The 26,167-nt window shown below is 31.8% G+C and overlaps 1 protein-coding gene across 2 annotated transcripts; it reads right to left on the bottom strand.

Moving 5' to 3' along the window:
• Nucleotides 1–5,505: 5,505 nt before the first annotated feature.
• LOC146536350 (uncharacterized) lies at nucleotides 5,506–15,780 on the bottom strand. Of its 2 annotated transcripts, XM_085190001.1 has the most exons (7): nucleotides 15,627–15,696; nucleotides 11,944–12,006; nucleotides 10,160–10,235; nucleotides 9,810–9,896; nucleotides 7,274–7,519; nucleotides 6,333–6,468; nucleotides 5,506–5,933 (listed from the first exon to the last, which is right to left on the bottom strand). In XM_085190001.1, the coding sequence occupies exons 3-7, from the start codon at nucleotides 10,226–10,228 to the stop codon at nucleotides 5,719–5,721; spliced, it is 753 nt and encodes a 250-aa protein (XP_085046127.1). In that variant the 5' UTR covers nucleotides 10,229–10,235; nucleotides 11,944–12,006; nucleotides 15,627–15,696; the 3' UTR covers nucleotides 5,506–5,718. The 2 variants fall into 2 exon arrangements, with proteins under 2 accessions (XP_085046127.1, XP_085046126.1); XM_085190000.1 differs by lacking the exon at nucleotides 11,944–12,006 and having other exon boundaries at nucleotides 15,627–15,780.
• Nucleotides 15,781–26,167: the final 10,387 nt, after the last annotated feature.

The raw sequence follows: 26,167 nt of genomic DNA, 5'->3' as shown, positions 1-26,167 counted from the left end.
TCTCCATTCAGAAAAGGTCGACCGTTGGAATTTTAGATTATGTTCTAATAATCACACACGTTTTGTATATATTAATATATTCACTGATTTATAATTGCTTCATTATAGTGATAACGTATATTATTACAGGAATGGAATTTAATGAAATAAATGTGCAGAAAGTAGCTTTACGCTTTTACATCGTTGAACACACATTGAGTTTTTAAGATGTTGCGTGATAAGTGGCATAACTCAACGCTACGCCTCGTCTTGTTGAGTAGCATTTATTTATATATGTATAATGTAGGAAAAGAAGAGGGTATGAGAGAGAGAATGCTACTCGGAAGAATGAATTATTATTTATTAATATTTTCATTTTCATTTCTTTGCTCTGGTAACAAGGCAAAAGCGTTAAACTACGCCACTCAAAACACAACGCTTCGAAAAAATCGGTGGAATACTAGGGAACGGAGTTTTATTCTGTTTTGTTTTTTCCCACTGCCTACCCTACTATATGCGGGATACACCGTGAAGCAAAAAATATATAATGTAAAAATATATTTTTTCCATTCTATAACTTAATAACTGGCAGACAACGCACTGCCGAAACCACGTTGCGTACATATCTATATTTTGGCATGTAGGCTCTCACGGGAATTTAGGGGATTACTAAAAGAGGACTTCTAGAAGTTCATACGAGATCCAATCTAAGTTGTCGGCTAAAACTCGAATAGTATAAAACGAATTATTGGTTTTATATTTAAGTTTTACTTGCGACGACTAACAATATTACTCATAAGGATATTTATTTATTTATTTATTTTTTTATATTTATTTATATTATTAGAATTTATTTTATTAAACAAAGCAGTAGTGGCGCAGAGGAAAAACGTGTAACTGTACACTCGAGAGTTTGTGAGTTCGATCCCCATTCGATGAAATGAAACATTTAATATTATATTTTTCCCTCTAGTAACGAGGGAAAACGCGGCGTTGTATTCCGCTCCTATAAAAGAATCTCTAGAATTCGGCGAAAAAAGGAAGTGTTTTTTAGACCGAAACTAAAAAAAACTATATGAGTAGATTGATTTTCCTTTACACACCGACTGTAATGAACTAATCCTTTAATCACCTTCATGTTGTATACTTCACAGCAGGGCACACAGAGGGAACCTAGTGTTAAGATACTCTTTTCCTCATTTTCCGCCGAATTCTATACATATATGCCGTGTTTTTGCCTCGATACAAGAGTTAAGAAATGAAAATATAAATTTAAATAAATATTGAATTTGCTCGAATGGGAATTGAACCACAACCTGTAGCTTTTACAGTCATATTTATTTTGTCATTATTCATGAATTAAATTATCAAAAGTATATTTGGTGAAGTTATAAATGTAACATTATATCTTTTATTCCTAATAAAACCTATGATTTACGTTTACATACATAAAAAACTTCACTAAGCTTTCAGCTAGTAAAACTATGATTTATATGAAAGCCAGTAAAATGAAAAAGGTCTGGCTTCGAATGAAAGGAAATTAATCTACATTTTTGGACATATAAATTATTTACATCGTATTTTACTAGTTTAGAAACTGTTTTTAATGAAATAAAAATAAGAAAAAAGAGCATAACAAAAAGAAAAAAGAGCAGTACAGGCCCACGCGGCTTCGCCCGCTTGAACTGTAAACTGTACCAAATTTCATAATTCTAGGTTAACTGGAAGTACCCTGATGAATTTTGATTCCCTTGATAGTGTCGAAATACGATTACACGGTCATATCTTTTTTCAAAGTAAATATAGAAAAAAAATTATCCCATAATATTTAATATATAATTTCAACCCGATACCAAGCGTTCCTGAGATAAAGGGTCTTGACAGACAGACAGACGGACAACAAAATGATCTTATTAGGGTTCCTTTTTTTCCTTAAAAAGGTACGGAACCCTAAAAACAAACTATACAATAAAAATAATTTAATATTTAAACCTCGTATACAAGACGAAAATTCAATTCATATTAATTGCAGATACCTCACAAAAAAAGGTTAAATATTTTTATTTTTTACAAACAAACAAAAAGATTTTTGACATTTTAAATGCTATCTAAACTAACATGAAACCCCAACGTGTATGCAATTAGCCTGACATTCTATGAAATACAAACAGAAATACATTCATATATATATATATATATAGAGAAATTAATAAAGGCACATTATCACAGGTATAGCCTGTACGTGCTTACCACAGTGGATTGGATGTGGAGCATTTGGATGTGTTCCAGGTGATACAGGATATCTAGTACTTCAAATCTAAGGCTTATATGTTGCAAGGGATAATAAAACTTATTTTTTAACAGAAAAGGATGAATATTGTGTATTTTTTTATATATTTTACTAAAATTATTAGCTTGACTGTACCGCGAATACCATTATTATAGAGTTAAGTGGGTAATATGCCAACGTCGGCAACTATGTACTTGGGTGTTTTCTTTGGGTAAAGTTGCATTTTCAGCGACAAAGACGGTTAGTCCTGAATTAAGGAAATAACCCAGAATTTTCGGTTAGCACCAAATTTTATGGAAAGGTCAGGTTTTGTTGGAAAATTGAATGAGGAATTTGGAACGAGTATTTTGTAGAGATGATTAAATTGTTACTCTACGTTTTTTACCAACTAAATTAGAACTATATGTAACGTGAGCGTCATCATAAACAATTTTGTAAATTGTATTTACTTACGCAAACGATCTTACGATTACGATCTTGTCTATTTACCAAAAAAAGAAATACCACTTAATTCCATCGGAAATTGAACCCACCCTTGAAATAAAAAGCATATAGAGACACAGAAAGCCTATTTTTGTTCCACGCTCGTAGACAAAGTTAGATTGAAACTTAATCTAACTCCCAAATACAATAAAAATTAATGAATAGCATCGGATTTCTTAAGTTATTCAATTAAAGTTGCACTATTCGTATATAGTAGTTCGCTGCATGCAATTTGTGAAGTCGACTTAGCTGCTAACTAAATTAAATGCGCACGTCTTCTGTAGGGGTGAAGTATAAGCGAAACGAAATTTAAACAAACAAAATTGCTTGTGAAAAGATGTGTGGAGAAATATTCTTCATGGAAAGAAGGTATAGGTAAGAGAATATATTAGAAATTAGTAATATATGCTTTTTTTATTTAAAAGCGATTTTTTTTTCATTTTTTTTTTCAAATTTCATAATAGTGTGGGTATTTCGAAAAGGATAAAGCTAATTATTTTCACGTTTTCAATATGGTCATAGTACAATGCTAGGTCCAACAACTTCATACGTAACGTTTCGCATTTGAAAGCTGTCTGGATATTAGGTTCTGGGTGTATGTATATCCTGCAATATGAAGAGAAGGCTAGCTATTTTTTTTTTCAGGTTCATATGAATGGAGGTCATATAGCAGAGTAGACAGAGGGAGCCTAGTGTCACTTTCTTTCTGCCTAATTCTGGAGGCGTGTTGAGTGGATATTCCATATCTTCGAGTGGGAATCGAACATACATCCTGTCGCCTTTACAGATGTAGACGTATTCACACGGTTGTATCTGGCTATTTCTTTTCCTAAATTTAAATCGTTATTTATTATTTCGCATTTCAATCGAAAAGCTAATACGTTTTTTTAATAATAGGTATACATTCACAAAAATTTTGCTGAAATTTTCCCAAACAATCCTTAAATATTTTTTATAAGAAACAACATTTATCATATTTATCTCTTTGAAGCTTGTATTCAATGAAGTGTGCGGAGATAAGCCGACTAGGAAACTTACAGGTGAGTGAAAGAAAACATTTCTGAGTATATTTCTTAGAACATTCAAAGATATAAATAGAATAGTTTCTCAACAAAAATAAACAATTGATATATTTTCTTATATGACGTTAACGACGGTTGTGAGTTCGATTCCCACTCAAGAGAATTAATTATTTAAATTTCCCCGTTCTGGTAACTAGTATTTATAATAACTGGTAACAAGACTTGCGCGGCGTTATGTTCCGCCGCATTTTGTCTTTAATAGTGCAGTAATATTATTTCATTTTATAGAAATTTTACCTACGGGTACTTTTATTATAGTCACGGCGCAGTGGCCCAAAATATGACTCTAAGCGCGAGTTTGTGGATTTTGGGAATTTAACCCAATCGCCATTTAATATTTTTATTTCTTTACTCTAGTGTCGATGAAAAGTGCGATCACCAATCAACACGCAATGCCTTTAAAACTCGGCGAAAAATAGGGATCGGAGTTCTTAACACTGGGTTCCCTGTGCCTACCCTGGTATGTGCAGGATCCAGAGAGAAGCTGAAAGAAAAAAATAAAGAAGAAAATAAATAAAAATAATACATTTTAATGAGTTCAAAGATATATCGAAAAATATTATAATAACGATATGTGCAATAGGTTTTTTTTAGAATTATTATTTTCACCTTAATGAAAAGAATTAATTGGCCTAGGTAAAATAATTCGGTCAAGTGAAGCTCGAATCATTAACGCGAACTCCAGTTTCATAACATGCGTGGAAAATTATATTAATTCTTTTAGTTTTTTTGTAACATATTTTCTTTTTAGGTTTCCGTTCTCTTTAAGGAAAAAAGGGGCCCTTATAAGATCAATTTATTGTCCGTCCGTCTGCCTGTCTGTTTATTAAGAGCCATTATCTCAGGAACGGTTAGTTATATCGAGTTGATATTCAAACAATATACTCTGCTGAAAAAAATGTATTTCTACATTAACTTACAAACAAAGATATGGCCGTTGATACCGCAAAAAACAGTATAGATATTTGTATTATAGTAATTTAGAATTTTCAGCAAAGGCTTACCCATATTTTCCATTACATCGGCTTATTTGGGTTTTAGGGTATTTTCGGTAAATACGGCATACCTACATAGATTTTTCTTCTTGAAATTTTTATTGTAAAATACCAGTTCATTTCAATTTTTATTTAATGTTGATACAAGAAAATGAAATTCTTAATATTTTCATCTTCTTGCACTGGTTACGAGGCAAAGTGCGACGTTGAGTTACGCCACTCAACACACGATGTCTTCAGAATTCGGCTAAAAGTGGTGAACGGAAGTGTCCTAGTAAGAACGGAGTGTCTTAAAGAGTGTATTTAAAAAGAAAAGTAAAAAGTACTCAATAAACATATGAGTTATTGTTTAAAGCTTTAATATTAATAATACAGTTATTTTTTTATAAATTTATTTATTATTACTTACATAAATAATATAAATAAAGGAATTCGATGAAGTAAGCTTATATAATTATAGTCTACCTAAAACTTTTTCTTTTTTATCTTATAATTCGTGTCCATAATACTATAATATAAATATTTTAATTTGTAACATTACAATAAATGAAGAAGAAAAGTATGAGTCAAGAGCTCTAGCGTTGTCCTAATTGAAGAAAATAAGAAATAGGTCTAGAATTTCTTACTAAACTGTTGATTCACATACATAAACATCTTTTGTGTTGAAAAAATATCAAAATCAGTCAAAATTATTTAATTTTAAAGTGAAGAATTACAAGCACTGGATAGTCTTTAAAAGTTAAATAAACGTTATATGTCTACATAAATATCATTGATACTATCATTTTCAACCAAATTAGATTCTACTCTTCTTCTTCTCTTCTTCTTCTTTTCAATCTACAATAATATACCTAAAAATATATCTATTAATTTTCTAAAATATATCAGTTCAAAACCCCTCCTTGGCTACCATTTCAACGGGCAGTTCAGCTTTTTTGTCATCAATGACTACCACAGCTTCTTTCTTCTCGTCCACCTTCGTTACGGGTGTATTAATCAAGCATTCGATATATGAGGGTGGCTGGTCGATTTTCTTTTGTAACAAAGAATGACGCACTTCCAGTATATACGCGTTGATTATCATTAGGAAGATAGCTGCGATTGCTGTGAAATAATAAATAAAATTTTAATTTATATTGTAATAACTTTTTTTTATTATAAGTATCGTTGTAATGTATTTTTTTTTGTTTGTTCACATTTATTCAAATATACTTATTTTTAAGTTATAAAAAAATTATTTGATTTTTAAGCTAAAAATCCATTCTATAATTTATGCGTGAAAGTGGAATAAGCATCCAGCCTTCAAAAAAATTTCAAATTTATAATATTATAGGATATCTGATAAATGAGATTCTAACTTTTTAAAGAGATCGTTTTTCTTATTTGAGTTTCACCTTATATTTCGCATAGAATTAATGATTCGGGTAATAAAAAAACAATTTTAATATTTATTTATATATAAGAATATTTTTTTATTTCTATATGGAATTAGAACATACATACCAGTATCAATCATAACGAGGAAGGAGTAGCTCGGACTCACAAATCCAATATTAAATTGGTACAAGAAATATATCATTTGGACAACCAACTTAAGGAACGATAGGCCGAAGAACATGCGCATTGGCTCTGGATCTTTCTGTAAAATTAAAATTAAGATAAAATAATAGGATTTTTTAAAAATAACTAGTGTTCTTCACATGGCTTCACATGTGTGGACCACACGATTATCATTATTTCGTTACTTCCTCTTTTTACAATTCCTTTTTTTATTGAGAATCCGAGGACCAAAACAGGTTTACAAGAGTTGAAGATGAATATAGACCCAAGGTCATCAATATATTATGTTTTTTACGACATTACATTATAAATCTTCCTTCCTCTTGAATCATGTGTGAATTTTACATTGACTGCACAAGCAGTTTAAAGCTAGTACTTTGTTTTATACTATGTTATTAAAAAGGTAATAAAAATATAATAGTCCCATAACTTTACTTTAGTCTATAAAAATATAAGTATATAATAATAAAAAGCGTAATATCAACACTGACTTCAGTTTGTCGCTTTTTTAATTCAAATTCAAATTCAAAATATTCTTTATTTATAAAAAAATAATATTATAAACACTTTTGAATCGTCGAAGGTACGTGTCAACAAAAAGCTACCACCGGTTCGGAAGGCAGTTCTGCTGAGAAGAGCCGGCAAGAAACTCAACATTCAATAGACATTAATTCCATACATGTTTATCCTCGAAATATTCTTGAACAGTGTAATAAGCTTTACTTGTTAGAATTTTTTCACAGATATTTTAAATTTTGGTAATGACAAACCTAGAATACACTGCAGAATTTTATTATATACAATATTTTATTATATACGTATGCTCAGACCCATATTTTATATTTATTTAAAATAATCTAATAAAGTTTAAAATAATATAGTACCTTATGAACAGCAGTCACGAACGCAATGACGAATTTAAGCCAAATCACGTTGATTAAGAAGTTTATGATATCAATAAGGCTTAAATGCAGCATCCCTGGATAACATTTCGGCTGTGAAGATCCCACTACGACATTTATATGATCGTAATAGGAGCGCATGTCCAAGGGGAATGGGTAGAAGCCATGGGTCCCGAAATTGATGACCAAAAGGACTAGCTGGAGCCAGGGTAAGTCGATCATCGAGAGCTGGAATCATAAAAATAACATATAATTAATCATTATATTTAGGAGCAGAGAAAAAATAAGATTCTTAGTAAATGTAATAAATGCATTGTTTTTGGTGCATTCTTATATACTTCACCGCAATAGGCTAGTACTATACTTCCCGTGAACCTACAATTAAAAAAATTGGCAAGAATATAAGCAAAATCTAAAATTCCACAAATGAATATTTATAGATAAAAGATCATTACAGATATATATGTAGTACATTTCGTACAAAATGAGCGGACACGCAGTACAATCTTCATTTTGTTAGTATAAGTTTCGTTTAATTTTGTATGAAATACTCGTATATAGATCATTAGAAACTACTAAGCTTGTATTGATCCTTTACCTATAAGTTTCTATTTATCGGATTAGTTGACCTACTATCATTAAATTGGTACGGAATCCTAGTGGGCGAAACCAACTCGCATTTGACCGGTTTCTTTTATATACTATACCTACAAAAGATTCTCCGTATTCTCCATACAACTTGACATGCGAAGTGATATATTCTCAACTGGTACGTTCGGAACGCCATAATCAAAGAACCATACCACCACCATATATTTATGTTTCATTTATATACATTTTTGACTAACAAAAATAAATAATTTAATATAATATGAATAATATTTATTTTTCAAAATGACAGTGTTAAGTATCGTTAATAAGTATAACTAATTGATTTATCAACTGACGTTCGTATTAGCATAATAAGTAATACCACTTCATATAATTGTTTTCATATAATAAGTATGGACACGCGGCAGTGAGTCGAGCCAAGTTCAAACAAAATAACTAGCTAGACATTACCCTTTACAATTTCTAAACTCCGTTTAACTTATAAATTTTTACGTAGATCTGTGTATCTATACTTATAATAAAATCGTAACAGAGTCGGTGTCTGTACTTGGAAGATATTTAAAAAAAATGTTATTGGGAACTTTTATTAACCTAATAGAACCCAAAACAATGGTTTTTAAATTTTTTTTTTGTTTGTCTGTGCCTTTGTTATCGCTAATCTCAGAATTAACCGATTAAGATGATGTTTTCACTATTGGATTCTGGCAAGTTTCCGAAAACATATAGGGTTTATTTTATTAAAATCGATTCATAAATAAAAAAGTTATGTCAATTTAAAGTATATAGTCCGACAAATTGTCGTAACAGTTATTTTATACAACTGTTCTACTGAATTGACTGAATCTTTTCAATTTCTTTATTAATATTTCTATTTCAGGCCGGCGTAGCCCCGCACAGGTCCACTAGTATTATCTATATAAAGGACTTGTCCTCACTGACTGAGGTAAGACGCACGCACAGCCGTAACCGCTGTGCGTAGAAACGTGAAATGTGGGCAGATGTTTACTTTCGTAATCTGGACATCCACTAAGAAGGAATTTTGAAAAATTTTAACCCTTATTTGAAAGTTTGTATGGAAAAAAATTTTAATCGACACCGATTTTTATAAAATTTGAAATTCAGACTCTTAAAAATATATCATTCAACACATGTTTCTTGGTTTATTTTAATTCATAACCTAGGGGTGTTAATAAGGGGTTGAAAGTTTATATGGAAAAAACTTTAAATCGCCACTGATTTTTATAAAATTTGAAATTGAAACTCTTAAAAATATTTCATTAAACACGTGTTTCATGGTTTATTAGAATTCACCCCTAAGCAATAAGCAGGCGAAGCTGCGAGTGTCCGCTAGTATATATATATATATATATATATATATATATATATATATATATATATATATATATATCTATATATATAAAAGGACTTGTCCTCACTGACTGAGGTAAGACGCACGCACAGCCGTAACCGCTAATGGTAGAAAGGTGAAATTTGGACAGATGTTTACTTTCGTAATCTGGACATCCACTAAGAAGAGATTTTGGAAAATTTTAACCCTAAAGGGGCGAAATAGGGGTTGAAAGATAGTATGGAAAAAAATTTAAATCGGCACCGATTCTTATAAAATTTGAAATTCAGACTCTTAAAAGTATTTAATTGAGCACGTGTTTCATGGTTTTCTAGAATTCTTTCCATAAGGGTGCAAATAAGGGGTTGAAAATTTGTATGGAAAAAATCTTAAATCGCCACCGATTTTTATTAAATTTGAAATTTAGACTTAAAAATATTTCATTGAACACATGTTTCATGGTTTATTAGAATTTACCCCATAAATACGTAAGCGAAGCTGCGCGCGTCCGCTAGTATATATATATATATATATATATATATGTTTATAAATACTTACACTCTCTTCTCTTATGTCGCATTGGAATCCATTAGACAGAATAGCAACAATAAGGACGTGACAAGCGATGTCCACGACACTGGCTAACTGAAAGTTATTATTAAAATATATTAGAATTCTTAACGATAGTACCATGTTTCAATTAGGTACTTAAGGTTAGGTAGTTGTGGGTTCGAAACCGATTCTATATTTATAGGGTATTTATTTCCTTTGTTGTTAAATTTATGGGTAAAATTAAAATGTTAATACATTCAACATTAAAACTATAACAAAAATAATTATTTATTTTATAATCAGCAACATTTTTTTTCTGAGTTCGTCAGATTCGAATAAACTAGATGACAACTTACCAGGTGCAAATAGCCAATTGTTAGACATTTTAATCGGAGATTAAGTCCGCATATCAAATTTGGTACCATTATTACCCTGAAAAAATGAAAGAAAAAAAGATTTATTTTTAGAAAATTAATTTGAATTTATTGACCAGGTTGGAATTGTGGCAAAAATGCAAATTTCGCAAAAGTTTCCGGGTTTTTTTAACAAATATTTTCATTTTAAATACATATAGTTTCAGCAAATATAAAAAATAAGATTTTTAGTATATTATATTTTTATTAAAATACAATGTTGGTATTCAAAACAAAGTTATAAAAGAGAAATCGTTATTAAAAGATAAAATTGTAAAAACTAATTATAATTAAAACATAATTATATAAATGTATTTCTATGAAACAAGCCTATAGCCAATAGATACTTGTACTATTAATAAACGTTACTAAAATAACGTTATACAAATAATATAATTATAATCTATTATTAATTAATAATAACGCATTTAACTAAAAATATAACATAATTTACAGTAATTACTTATTAACTACTATGAACTACTACTGTATCTAGACAAAGTCAATGCGAGCCAGATACAACGGGTAGGACGAGTTTTGCATACGTTCATTTCGATGTCACATGCAGATATTTCTATCATATATTGTTATAACAATTTCTATTAATGAATAGAATTATGGATTAGCGAAGCGAAGGAATATGTTTAATTGCTTTTGATGGTAGCTGGTTCAAATACTGACGTTGTTAATACAATTTGGTTAGATAAGTTGGCACATTAGTTCAAAAATCGTTCCCACTTGAAATAAAAATGAAATATTTCCAATTCTTTGTTTTGATCTAGACATGAAGCGCGGCGTTGAGTTCCGCTACTCAACACGCAATGCCGGAGTGTCTTAACATTAGGTTCCCTATGCCTACCCTGCTGTGTGCGAGATAAGACATAAAGCTAAAAAAATCATTTGTAACAACTTCAATTTCAATGCCTATAGCCTCATAAAAAGAGGAAAAGCGTGTGAAAAATCTTTCAATTTTTTTCATGCATTGTATCTAAAGCAGATCTTATGTAAAACACAATAGCTACTATATATCACCTCAACGAGTTTGCGAAAATATCTTATTAGTTGCGAGTTTTAAAATTAAAATCTATTTAATACAATATTAACATAAGTTGCCGCGGAGGGGACCATGTGACTGACAACGTGATGAAAGTGGGTTCGATTCTATTTCGTGGGAATGAATTGGTTTGTGGGGATGAACCATTGTTTCGTGTTCGAGCCCAAAGTAACTAATGGAATGTTTGGTCTCTAGGTTACCTCTGCCTACCCTGCTATATACGAAATACGTGAAATTTAAGAAATATATAATTTTAATGAAAATGTAAGCAATTTATATCTATTATATAAGGTGAGTCACGAAAATACTTTAGCACGCAACCAGACTGGTTGTTCACAGTACAAAGACTTAATTCAAATAAAAAAACCAATTAAAACGATGTTTATATGGAAATGTTAAAATTTTTCAAGATACCTATTTAATTTAGTTAGTAGAATTTATACGTTTTAGTTATCAACTTATATATTTAAGGTCAGTAGGAGGAACCAATCAATTTCATGACTCCGTAAGCACGTTATTTATTTATTTATTTATTGATTTACTAGCGTGACATGCATGAAATTAACTGAAAAAAAACAAAATCATTATTTGATATGACAACTTAAAAAAGCATATACTTATACAAAAAAAAAGCAAAATACATTAAAATTGAGTATAACAAAGTATACTTAACTATATACGCTATATATCAAATTCTCTGGACAGAGTGTTTGTTCTCTCTGTTTACTCTGGTACGCTAGAAAAGTCATGAAATTATTATTTTTTTATAATAAAAATATATCAGAAAATAATGATAATGTATATGTATCCTCTTCTCTTATTAGATACTCAATTAGTGTTGATATTTGACAAGTTGTACAAAGGCTTGTTAAAGTCTTCCAAGGAGCGCCTAAACTTATAATTGTATTAAAATTTCGTTGCATATTAGGAAATAAGGATTATAAAAAATCCCATGAAAAAATCCATTTTTTGTTTTGCAAAGAAAGTAGTGTTACATAGTACTATTTATTACTAGCAATAGTATTTAGTACTAACAATATTTAAAATTACCTAAAGAGATGTAATCATTTTTTTGCCATAATATCAGTTGTAACTCTTATAATTATAATTTTGTCAAATTTCGATATTTTTTCATATCTACATTTATCTACGAGTATATATATAAAATCGAAAGGTCACTCACTCATCACGAAATCTCAGAAACTACAAGTGCTAGGAATCTCAAATTTTGCATAGGAGTTACTTATAGGACGTAGGTGCTCGCTAAGACGGGAATTTGCAATATTCAACTTCTAAGGGGTTGTTTTTGGGGTTGAAAGTTTGTATGAAACTTCGTTACTACAAATGCTAGGAGTCTCAAATTTTGCATGGACGACGCTTATAGGACGTAGGTACTCATGGAAAGAAATTAATAATAACGTAGTTCACGCAGGCGAAGCCGCAGGCGGGCTGCTAGTTTTAATTATAAAAATAAAATTATAATAATTAATTATTCAATATTTACATTTAGTTCTACATTGTGATAAAAACATATACCTACCCATTGACTCACCATTAAAATGAGTGCTGCTATGATAACAAGTGAAAATTAACACTTAAAACAACATTGTACAATGTTAAGCAATAAAATAACTGATATCTGTATAAATAAATGATAATTATTAATATTTTTAAATTTTTTAGAATAAGTTAGCTATTTGGGGTTCTATTTATTTTGATTATTTATTTCATACCTACTTGCTTTTACCATTTCGCCTAATTCTCGGTTTCAAAAGAACCAGGTCAACAGGAAGAGGCCCTTTATAGAAAGTTATTTTTTTACTGTGACGGGATCCATTCTTGAGTAACCACGGGCCAAGAGATGGTCACCAGATAATGTGTAGAAACTATGGGAAATATGGATATCATCAGGATAATCAGGAACATCATTGTATGGATTGGGCATTGACCCATTGAATTTGGATGGACCGGGTTACTGAATTAGCCCACTAAGCGGCGTGATGCCTTGGGTGCAACATCAGCGTGGTCGGCTAAGAGTGTGGAGAAGGAAAAGCTTGTGAGCGAGTTTCTCAGTTATTACGCAAATTAAGCATTTCATCCTTCCGAGTATATAGCTCTTGCACTCCACTCTGCTGGCCAAACTGAGAGGATAGCTGGATAGTAACCATTTCCCTCTGAAGAACTCAGATCCGAGGAGTCGCCATTCCCAACATATCAAGCTCCAGCTTCATTGCGGGCTCTAGTATTATAAGTAATCCTACTTCAGATCCTATCTGAAGATAAATTTGTTTCTTTTCAAGATTTTGAAATGGTTTTTGTTGATGAAGAACACAGACAGAGATTCAAAAGTTAGTATAATCTTGAGAACTCGCTTGTGTCAGTATCCAGTGACAATGTTTCGTCTGTCATATGTACGGATGTATGCCATTACAAAGTATTATACAAACAAATACGAATGTATGTATTTAATTCATAAAGAAGCAGCCAAGTTGTGTACATATAAGATTTAATAACTTAACTTAAGTAATATAATAATAATTAATGTTAGTTGACAGTTGACAAAGGCCTTACTCCTCTTTCCTTGGGCAAAGAGAACTGGCGTCGGCCTGTAGTACTTACTACTTCTGATCGCATGGCTGTATGGAAGAGCAAGGAGCTGCATGGTAGATTCCATAGAGCCCTAGTGGGCCAGGACGTGGATACTGCTTCATCATTATCTTGGTTACAGTTCGGGGATCTTTTCGGAGAAACTGAAGGTTTTGTCTGTGCAATTATGGATGAAGTTATCAAGACACGGAACTACCAGAGACATATTATGAAAGATGGCACTATCGACATCTGCCGGGCGTGTCATCGACCTGGGGAGTCCCTCAGACATATTGTCTCTGGTTGTTCTCATCTTGCTAATGGTGAGTATTTGCATAGACACAATCAAGTAGCCAAGATAATACACCAGCAACTTGCTCTTCAATATGGCCTTGTAGAATTGGAGGTGCCTTACTACAGGTACAATCCCATGTCTGTTCTTGAAAATAGCTGTGCTTTGCTCTACTGGGATCGGTCTATTATTACTGACAGGTATATTGTTGCCAATAGACCTGATATAGTACTAGTAGACCGAGTGGCGCGCCGCGCAGTGATTGTTGACGTTACTATCCCACATGATGACAATCTCGTGAAGGCCGAAAAAGAAAAACAATGTAAATATTTGGACCTAGCCCATGAGATTACCGCCATGTGGGATGTCAATGCGACTATCATTGTGCCGATAGTGGTTTCGGTTAACGGTTTAATAGCGAAAAGCCTCGACCAACACCTTAAGAGGCTATCGCTTAGCTGTTGGATCAAGAACCGGATACAGAAGGCAGTGTTACTTGAGACGGCACGTATTGTGCGGCGGTTCCTCTCTCTGGAGCCCTAGCCACCGATAGCTTGGACCCTTGTCCCGCCCTCGGAAGAGTGGTTTTTTTTATATTTTTAAATGTATCTTTTTTATAATAATTTATATTTAAAAATGTAAAATTTATTCACATATTTAATAAAAGTATATTCAAAATTAATGTTAGAAACTTTGAAGAGACGTAACACGAACTGTTAAAATTTAAAATATTTTTAAAAAATAAATTGATATTAAATTATTGTATATTATATCTGGAACTAAAAGTACTTAACCGATTTTGATGAAAATTGCCCAATTTTTAATTTACCATATTTAACAAAAAATATTCATTTCATTGTGATCTTTTTTTCTTTTTCAGTGACTTCCGCAAATAGCAGATCAGGCAGGAGGAACCTGGGGACGTAGTGAATACACTCCATTTCCATGAAGACATTCCCGTTCCCTACTTTCCACCGAATTCTGGAGGCATTGGCTGCTGAACGGTGGAACTCAACGCCGCGATTTGAATTCTTTCTGCTGCTTTTCACTTCTTCGATGCCAGAGCCAAGATTTAAAATTAAATATTTTATTTCTTCTAGTTAAAATCGAAACTACAATCAGTCGCAGTTACAATCACACCACGATATTTATTATCGACAAATTTGTCGACAAACATATTATATACACGTGCTTGAATAGATTGGCATATTAAATATGATTTCATACCAACATTTATAGCCTTTTGTTTAAGTCAGTTAAAAATATTAACTTCACAGGCAACCCAAACAAAAAACCCACGATTAAGTATACCAAAATATATTTCTTACTTACCTACGTGTATATATACGAGAGCAGAAGTATAAATCAGTACATGAATAAGAAATATAATTATATTACAGCACATTCCACAAGTTCGTTATTATATTCTGAAAATGGTTGTAAAAGGTTGTAAAAATAATTATAAATATTAGACTTACCGGTTGTAAATGAAACAAATATTGAACTAAATAAATAAAACTGTCACGCTCAACGCGAAACGAGACTAAAACTGGGTTTCCAGAAGCGTAATAGTAGCGATGTTTGACGACGTAGATGCTCACGCGCAGGTCTTGTTTGTGTGCGTTAGTTGAGTGTAGAGTATTTTAGTATGGAATGATTGAATTATTTAGTTAAACTTAAATAGTATTTTTTTTAATATAAAATGTTTGTTTATTAAGTATTGTTATTGCTTATTAATTATTATTATTTATTATGTTCTAGATATAAAATGTAACATGAAATTTTACTATTACTATAAATGTGAATCTGGAGAGAGTTGACGTTTATTAAACTTTCACGCAAGATCTACTGAACGGATTTAGATAAAACTTTATAGCAATATAGGTTACATAAGAATAATATATAGGTTACAATTTATATATAGATTTTGTATAATTACCACGTTTGCCTATTTAAATATAAAAAAATATTTTTTTTACTTTCATGCGGTAGCCTGCACATAACAGGGTAGGCAAAGGGAACCTAGTATTAAGATACTTCGTTCCCCTTAATCGAATGAGCGAATCACTAGTCAATTCAATAATGATTATTGAAATAAATAAAGATAGTACATTTAAAAAATATTAATTCGATAAATAGCACTCTGTGATTTCTACTCTGCAAATAGCAATACATGTGTGAGTTTAACCTTCTAGGAAAGTCCAGCGCAAAGTGCAACTCTGATACAAGGCGAAACGTTAATAATTATTAAAACGTTATACATTGCGTAAACAACAACTCTTTATAAAACATTTTTCATACGAAACCAGCAATGAATATTTAATTATATAAAAAAACGTTTTATTACAAGTGTATATGTAACTCCATCTATTATTAGGCCAATGAATTAAAAGCTATAGTATCGTTTCTTCGAACATAGTGATTGTAATACTTATTCCATTTCATAATGATTCATTAAATCATTGTTTTGCTTATGGTGTCAAAATATGAACCTAAATAAACTGTCTGTGTGGCATGAGGCGATAGGAGTGGATGACGTATTTGTTTATCTTCACGCATCATTTAACATCATCATCAAGCAAAGGTTTTAATACAATTTTTTGGGCTTAACACTGTATATCGCACATAGCAGGGTAGGTAGAGGGAACCTGAATGGAACCACTCTATTCTCATTAAGTAACGGAAGTGCCGTTACCCACTTTTCGCCTAATTCTGGAGGCCTGCCGCAACACCAGAGCGAAGAAATGAAAATATTAAAACATTTAATTTCTTCATCTGGGAATCGAACCCGCAACCTCACAATTTGTCTCCCTACGCCATGACTGGTCGTTTTATATAAGTATTATAGTGTACTATATTAATAAAAAAATCGATATGTCGGCCAGGTGCATTACCGATGCATTCATAATGAACAGATGCGGCCGCCCCGTGAATGTTATATGAGGGCAAATCGTCAATCGAAAGATGTTTAAATATTAAGAATTAAAAGTGATTTTTGATGCTTTTAACTTGTTACTTTCATGTTATATTCTTAATCGTTTCCATTTTAGGTCATTATAGCTCAATGGAATAGAATCTGAACGTACAACCGCTGTTTGTGGTTCAACTACCAATAATATTTAAATTATTTTATTGTTTTGAAAGACAAAGTTCTTCGTCTGTCTTTCATTTTACTAATAAAGAAAGAAGAATAATTAATAAACGAATAATTTTCCTCGAGAGGGGATTGAACCCATAACCGTTGCGTTACAGTCACATCCCCGTACCTCTGCTCCATGGTAAAGAATTTTAATAAGTTCTAACTAACTTACAAATCATTTTTCACTATGAAGGCCAAACATTAAGCATCTTAGACTATCTGACTGTCCTAGTCCATTAATAACACACGGTGCCTTATTATTAAAGTGCACTGTGAAAAATGAGAAGAATGAAGCTGAAAACTTTATATATACTTTTATATGAAATAAAAATAGATTCACATGTAAATATTTAACCACTCAAAACGTAAATCTTCCAGAATTCAGCGGAAAATGGGGAAAGTAGGGGAAGTATCTTAAGACTAGGTTCCCTCTGCTTACCCTCCCTGTGTGCGGGATACAGCGTGAAGCTATAAACAAAGAAATCGGTGTTTTTTCTGCTTTCAAGAATCTACTTCAATAGGTCTTTAAACAGGACGAAACCAAAATATTAATACAAACGTTCTCTACTTTCTGTCTACTTTCATTTAAAAACATTCATAGTTAAATGATGAGACGACAGTAATTCGAAAACGAAGTGCCTTAACACTAGGTTCCCTCTGCCTACCCAGCTGGACGGAATACACCGTGAAACTACATATCTTTTAAATCTAACTTTTATACAGATAGATATCAGTCGACATCTATACTAATATAATAAAGCGGAAGAGTTTGTTTGTTTGAACGCTAAGATCTCTGGATCTACTGGTCCGATTTACTTTGTTTTTGTTTTGTATGAAAGCTGCAATCTTCAGAAGTGCTATAGGCTATATAACATTACATTACACATATAAACTAATATATTTTAAAGTACTTTCTAATTTGACATGCAATTTATTCTGCCATTTTAATAACAACCGTCGCGTCGCTATGCAACCGTTACCGCGACATTTTGATATTCATCCTTATGAAAATAAATATTATAGTCACTTTTAGCATTTTATCTAGATTGAAATTATATTTCTATAGAAATTATATTCTTATATTTCAAGCAGGCGTAGCCGCGTCCGGGTCCGCTAGTTTAAGATAATTCGCGTGACACACACCACTTTAGTTCAGCAAACCCGCGTTTCTGTCAGTTCTGGTTAAATTTATGCACTGCTGAATTGAAATATTGGACCGAGATTACTAACCTAACTTTATTAAACCGTATATTGTTGGTAATAATGACGCGATGGCACGTTCAGCCCGGCAGCGGGCAGTCCCTTGTAATTAAAGATATATGGACTATAAACTGTTAATGGTTAATTACAATATCCTGGAATAGTCCATCTAAATAGTTAGATGAGGCTATTATAAGTTAGCTTTGTGTTTTCGCTTATGTTGCCTGCTTGAGGTATTTATAATGTTTGTTTTTTTTTCAACTTCATGCTATATATGTAGACAAGCACTCCGTTCTCCGTTCCCATTAGGACTCTGAGATTGTGACGCATCCATCGAGTCGAACACGTACGTTATACAACTACTACTACCACTATAACCAATCCCTTCCTCATTTCACGACGTGTAACTCAACGCCGCGCTTTCCAGATCGAGGAAATGGAAATAATTCATTCCCTCAAATCAGAATCGAACTTACAACAATTTACTATTAAAGAACACAAATATCTTAAAACCTTCCAAGACCTGGAAGGATGTCCATGTAAAAAGTAACAAGCAACGTTTATATCAAATGCACTTTCTAAAGTACAAAATGAAATTTAAAGTCGAACTGTGGCAAAACAATGCCAGGTGCAGGTCCTTTCATTAAGAGCTGGTAGGTCGACCTGTCGTTTACACTAACAAATTACAGCGGCCACTAAAATTGTTAATTCACTTATATAAATAAGTAACTTGGCTCATTTATATATTGCTTACAATGTTACTTTGCGAATATGTAGGCAATCGTGGTATACTTTTTTATATATTTTACTAAAGGACGCGCGCAGCTTCGCTTGCTTATATAAGGGTGAATTCTAATAACCCCGAAATTTCTAATTTTATAAAAAAAAAAAAAATCGGTGTCGATTTAAGGAGTTTTCCATACCAACTTTCAACCCCTTATTTGCACCCTTAGGGGGTGAATTGTAGAAAACGATGAAACACGTGTTCAATTAAATACTTTTAAAAATCTAAATTTATTTTTTTATAAAAATCAGAGCCGATTTAAATTTTTTTCCATACAAACTTTCAACCCCTATTTCACCCCTTTAAGGTTAACATTTTTCAAAATCCCTTATTAGTCCCTCTGACTACTCTGCTACGTGTGGTACAGCGTGAAGGTGAAAAAAATGTGTGTATAAATCTGTCTGTGAATTGATCCCCAATTGGAGGAATTATTTAATTTCCACTGGTCTAGGACAATGACAATACCGATTAAAATTGGGAGTTTATTAGAGTCTGTACCTACTAAAATCTCGAGTAAAGTTAATTGAGAGTTTGTATAATTAAAACGAACGATAATTTTATTAATTTTAGAAAGATAATCTAGAATAACATTCAAAATAACATTTACTCCGTACAAATTAGCATTAGCTATTACCAAATCCATACAGTAACAATTGATCGACACTAGATAACTAATTAACTATGGCCCATAAATTAGGAAGATTATATTAAATCGCAAATAGACACACAAAATAGATTAAATTTATATCAAAATTGATTTGCATTTTAAATACATGCATAATACATATATATGAATATCTAAAGCTAAATATATATATCCGTCCCTGAATCGCTGACAAAACGATGATAATTAGACGGCAATATTGATTAGAGAGCGACGTTCTGTTAATAATATATAATTACTAGCGGCCCGCCTGCGGTTTCGCCCGCGTGAACTATGTTATTATTCATTTCTGTCTCCATGGCTACGTCCTAGTGACGTCGTCATACAAACTTTCGACCCCAAAAACAACCCCTTAGAAGTCGAATATTGCAAATTCCCGTCTTAGCAAGCACCTACGTCCTATAAGTAACTCCTATGCAAAATTTGAAATTCCTAGCGCATGTAGTTTATGAGGTTTCGTGATGAGTGAGTGACCTTTCGCCCCGAACGCGGCTACGCCCGCTTGAACTATACGAATGCAGTTTTCAATAGAGAGATGCGTTTAAACTTTGCAAATAGTTGCTTAGCAACGACGGTTGTTATTAACATGGAGGAATAAATTGCATGTCAAATTATTAAGTATTTTAATATATTGGTATATATCGAAAATATTACAAATATGAGAAAACAAAGTATCCTATGTTCATCCCGAGACCCTCAAGTATCTCTATATAAGTATTTTATCACAATTAAATTAGCGGTTTGGCCCTGATTGCGTAAAAGACAGACAGACAGACAGAGTTACTTTCGAATTTATAATATAGGTATGGATATATAAATTGAGTAAAATTGATATAATTTTAACACTAACACAGGCAAGGAAATCATGACAAATAACTCAATATTGATATTAAATGGGGAACAGAGTGTATTAACACTAGGTTTTCGTATAACAAAAATTACAAGTTACTTAATGATATATGTAATTTTATAAATTAAATTATTTATTTTAAATTAGTTAAGAGCAAGAGGGGCAACGGAGGGCTGTTGCTTATTTTCAACCGAATTCTGGAGGCGTTGCGTGTTGAGTAGCAGAACTCAACACCGCGCTAAACCTCGACACCAGAGCAAAGAAATTAATATATTAAATATTTCATTTCCTCGAGTGGGAATCGAACCCATAACCTATCGCGTTTACTAATCGTCTTTAAAAAGTTAATATATGTATTTTTATTTTAATAATACAGAATTGTAACACAAGTGCAATCAAATTAATAGACTCGTAATTTAAACAATGTAGAATCTAATTAACTTTATTACTTTCTAGCATGCATTTTCGTCTTTTGCATATTCCATATTTTAATATAAAATGAAATTTTCGTGTAAATTTCCTTTATGCATATGTTCTGGAATAAAATTATGTATATAATATGTAAAATATTATAATATATTATATGCATGCATTATATAGCATAACTACTTAGATATACAACAGTACAGCGGAGAGAACCTATGGTAACGCACTCCGCTCTCCATTTTCAATTTCAATAAAAATTTTTGAGACATTGTGCGTTGAATGGCGGAATTCTACGGCGCACTTTATTTACCAAAGCGAGGAAATAAATATTATGTAGATCTAACCTACGAGCCTAACCTAGACGCTGCATCGGCCTTATTATATTCTTTGATCTAAACGTTTATCTATTATATTAATAGAAGTAATTTATAATTTAAATATTTCTGCTACAATATTAATATAATATTTTTGTATATTAGTTACTACAACTAAAATCAAAGCTTAAGTAAAAATACAATCAAATAGAGAGAAAAATAGAGAGTTACAAATAAAAATAGATTCCATCACATGCATTTACCAAATTACCTTTTACCTTAACAACCATCATAACCATATTAAAATATTCTGTGAGTTATCAAAAGAATATGAATAATAAAGGTAACTAACCCACTTCAATTATTTAAGATATCACAAAAGATCTCGGGAACTGGGAAAAACGAAAATTACGATCCGTTCACATCCGGAAAAACCGTTTTCATCCTTTTACCTATATAAAAGAAAAAAATAATTTCAATCTAAATTAATTAAACGTCGTATTTTTAAGGCATTGATAGGATATTTTTAAGATCTTTTACTATACTCCAGAGACAGATTACTTTTAAAACAATTTGTGAAGAAGTTTAATAGTATGAAAGTTTTATGCGACGTTGAAGCTTTTTGTACTAGGATGTCAGGAACAGTGTTATTGGATAAAAAGAGAAAGAGTTTACGGAGTGACAGGTATTAAGGGGGTTAAATAGTTGAAAAATGTCATTAATTTGTTAGAAATAATTAAATGATAGAATAGTTTTAATAGTGTTTTCGGCACAATTGTAGAAGAAATTCGTTGTTTCGCAATTTCTTATTATATTGCTTAATTTTTATAAAGACGCCAGTAATGAGGATATTCGTGGCGCAGGACCATAAGCGACTGTAATGACGACAGGTTGTGGGTTCGATTCCCACTCGAGGAAATTAAATATTTAATGTTTTCATTAATTACTCGCTCTGGTAACGAGGCGGCGTTGAGTTCTGTTAATCAACACGCATTGCCTCCAGAAAGTGAAAACGGAAGTACCTTAATGAGAATAACGTATCTTAACACCGTGTTTGCACCACCTATTATATACACATATTTTATCTTTAGAATAAACTTTATTTACATTTTCTATATATTTGAATACAATACACTTTAATATAAGGATATGTCTAAATAAAGCCTCACTCGAGGTAACCGTTTTGTGGAAAGGCACAACGGTTTCCACTATGATAAAGGAAATTTGTCGACTTCATTCCTACAAAACAATTTTGGGTGGTTATTGAATTAGGGAAATATTTTGCCAGAGTTTTCGAGGCGTTTCTCATATAAGGGAATAGCTATTAGCACTAGCTTGTGCGCATGGCGTCGTTCGGGTTGATATTCTTTAATTACTATCAATGATTATTAAAAAAAATTAAATACTGTAATAGAATTCAATTGAAACTGTACTATAATTTTATAGAAAGAGTAACGTATCTTATAATTGTAAATTATTCTGAATTCCTCAAATATTAAAAGACTTTCACGATGTGTGGGAAATACAGGACTGTTACATTAGGTTCCCTCTGTTTTAGGTATAGTTTAATTCAATTTCGAAAAGATATAAGCAACAGAGTGGTAACTGGAAAAAGGCGAGACGAGTCACTAAGCTCTATTTATTTACAGAAAACTGAAAGTATAGTAAGATAAAAAACTATGAAATAGAATTCTTATTTCCATAGGAAATGCTTATGAATTTTTGTCATACCCTCCATACATGTGTATGTAAATGTGATATGGCGGTTTTTGCCAAATTGGCATCGGAACAATTTGATTATGATGAAAAAATATTCTTTATTGCAACGATATCTAAAACTATGAGGCACTATTTACGATGATTCTTATAAAATTGCTTGTGGCTATCTAGTGGGATCATTTTGTTATCATATTTTTCTAAATTCAGACATTACACATAAACATGATTATATAAAAAATGCAAATATAATATTTAAGTAAAATTCTCAAAATAGCTCTAAAATTATCTAAATAAATCTAATCTAAAATTCTCAATAGTAGTATTATTCTGCTTTTCACATTAATATAAAAGTAATTGCATTAAAATATTGTATTTTCTAATCTCAGATAATCTTGTATTTACAAATTTAACATAAATATGGAAAAAAATCCTTAAATAATATTTTAACTAATTTTCGATTAAAGAAAATAATAATAACATAAAGTTAAGTAAATATAAGCGAAAAAATTACGCGTGAAATGTGAAAAAAAAAATGACCACATAGAGAAAGACTGATAAAGTAAATTAGCATTATTGAAGTAGAAACTTCACACAAAGTAAAAAAGTTGTTTCTTAAATTATATCATAATTTCAAATTTCAAAATATTCCTTAAAAATATCCATATTTACGTAAAATGTATACATACGAGATTCACTATCAGAGATTGAAAAAATACAATTTTTGAATACAAATATTACCTTTATATAAATGTGAAAAGTAAAAGAATGCTGCATTATTAGTTTAACCGTCTACGTCTCAAAGTTAAATTTTATCATTTTGAGAATTCACTCGAGTAGTCCATTTGCATTTTTATTCTAGACAAACGACCCGCTGTCGCGTAGATTAGGCTAACTAAATTATATGGTCACAGGTCAACGGAACCGCCATTGCGTCTGTTTAAGAGCTTAACTATATATATATATATATGTATGTATGTATAAAATAAATAAAATCAGCTTCACGCTGTATCCCGCACACAGCAGGATAGGCAGAGGGAACCTAGTGTTAAGACACTCCGTTCCACCTTCTGCCGAATTCTGGAGGCATTGCGTGTTGAGTCGCAGAAATCGACGCCGCGATTTGCCTCTATACCAGAGCAAAGAAATATGTACGTAAATAAATATTTTACTTCCTCGGGTGTACCTTCCACGGGTGGGAATCGAACCCACAGTTGACGTTACAGTCACACTCTTGTGCCGCTGCGCCAAGACGGCCTCTAACATGTATGCATATGAATATATGTATGTACTATTATATTGTTATACAATTACATAAAACAGCATTTATGTAATGTTCTTTAGTACTATGTTTTATACTTACATAATATGTAAGAATCTTGTGTAAATATGTTTCGGAATAAACTCAGAAATTGGTGAAATTATTTCCGATTTCAATGTCTCCAGGAGTCGTCGGAAAAGCGGGAACAGAAGTATCTTAATGGGAACGGAGTATCCATACATTAGGTTGCCAGGTTCCCTCTGCCTTCCTTGCTAAGTGTGGAAAACAGCGGCAACCTAAATAAAAAAAAATATTCAAAAGTACATTAACTAAAGATAATGAAGCGACAACAGAGAGATTAATCCCGATTACTCCAAAAAATCTTTATTAAGTAAGTAGATTAACCAACAAGTGTAGTAATTATGACCCTTTTACATACGTTTTATATGTAAAAAGGTCGCCCTAATCTCGTTTTAATGGGGAACCTTAAAAATGTTTTTATTCGACGACGCAATTTCGAGGCAATGCTAATTTAATAGGATTTAAATTTTGTTATTTCTTTGATGGCGATGACCAAATTATTATGAGAAATAGGATTAAAGGGATACGTTAAAATGTTGCTATTGAAGATTTAGTTGTTGAGATTGTATTAAATTTGATAGAGGGAACCTGGGAACCTAGTGTTAATATAATCCGTTCCCAGTATGATACTTCCGTTGCCTACATTGTGCCAAATTCTGTAGGCATTGCGTGTCAAGTTACGAAGCTCAACACCGCAGCTTTGCCTCGTTTCCAGAGCATGGAAAATGGAAACATTAAATATTTAATTTCCTCGAGCGGGAATAGAACTCACGATCTGTTGCGCAGTCACCTTTTGTCACCTTTTGTAAAATATTTGGATTCCATAAATTTATCAAAATTTACACATCCTTCATCAGCACAAAGCTAATGCACGAATGGTTCTTTTATTTAACGATACCGGGAGGCATTCGCTTCCGTTATGTACCTACTCGTATGACAAATATAAACATTCCCACCGTCGATCTGTACGCCAAACACAAACACTCACTTGGTGCCAACGCTACTGACGCTGGTCAAATACTCGTATTATGAGGACTTCGTGGACCAATGGAATATATATTAGTTTTATTGTTCATGCGATGATAGTGGGTTTGATTCCGCGTAATATTTAAAAATGTCTCCAAATATTAAAAGATAGTTCCGTTTCTCACTTTTCGTCGTATTCTCTTGCGTTACTTGTTCAATGGTGGATCTAAACGCCGCGTTTTGCCCTTGTTACCTAGACGGAGTTAAATATGCATTCGAGGGGCAGTTGAAAAGTTTTAGACTGAATACATGATGACTATATATGTAGGTCCATATATCTCTGTCCGTTGGTCCATATAAATTTATATAACAATAAAATATATCTTCAATACACTTTCATAATATAACTTCAATTCAATTTTATTACACATAAAGTTATTTGATAAGCAAACAAATAAAATCCTGATTATTTGATACCATACACAATAAATACGTAGAATACTAAACAACCCAGAACGTCTGTAGACATCGTATACCTTTGTCTCGTACACGTACAAACAATGTCTCTATTTTATTTCTATCGAATTTCTTACGCCATAAAGAATTACGGAGAAAATT

This window comes from Heliconius melpomene, chromosome 9 (genome assembly GCF_056956725.1).
Source record: "Heliconius melpomene rosina isolate 202511_hmr_F chromosome 9, ASM5695672v1, whole genome shotgun sequence".
NCBI classification, from domain to species: domain Eukaryota; kingdom Metazoa; phylum Arthropoda; class Insecta; order Lepidoptera; family Nymphalidae; genus Heliconius; species Heliconius melpomene.
This window is presented reverse-complemented; position numbering and strand designations above follow the sequence as displayed.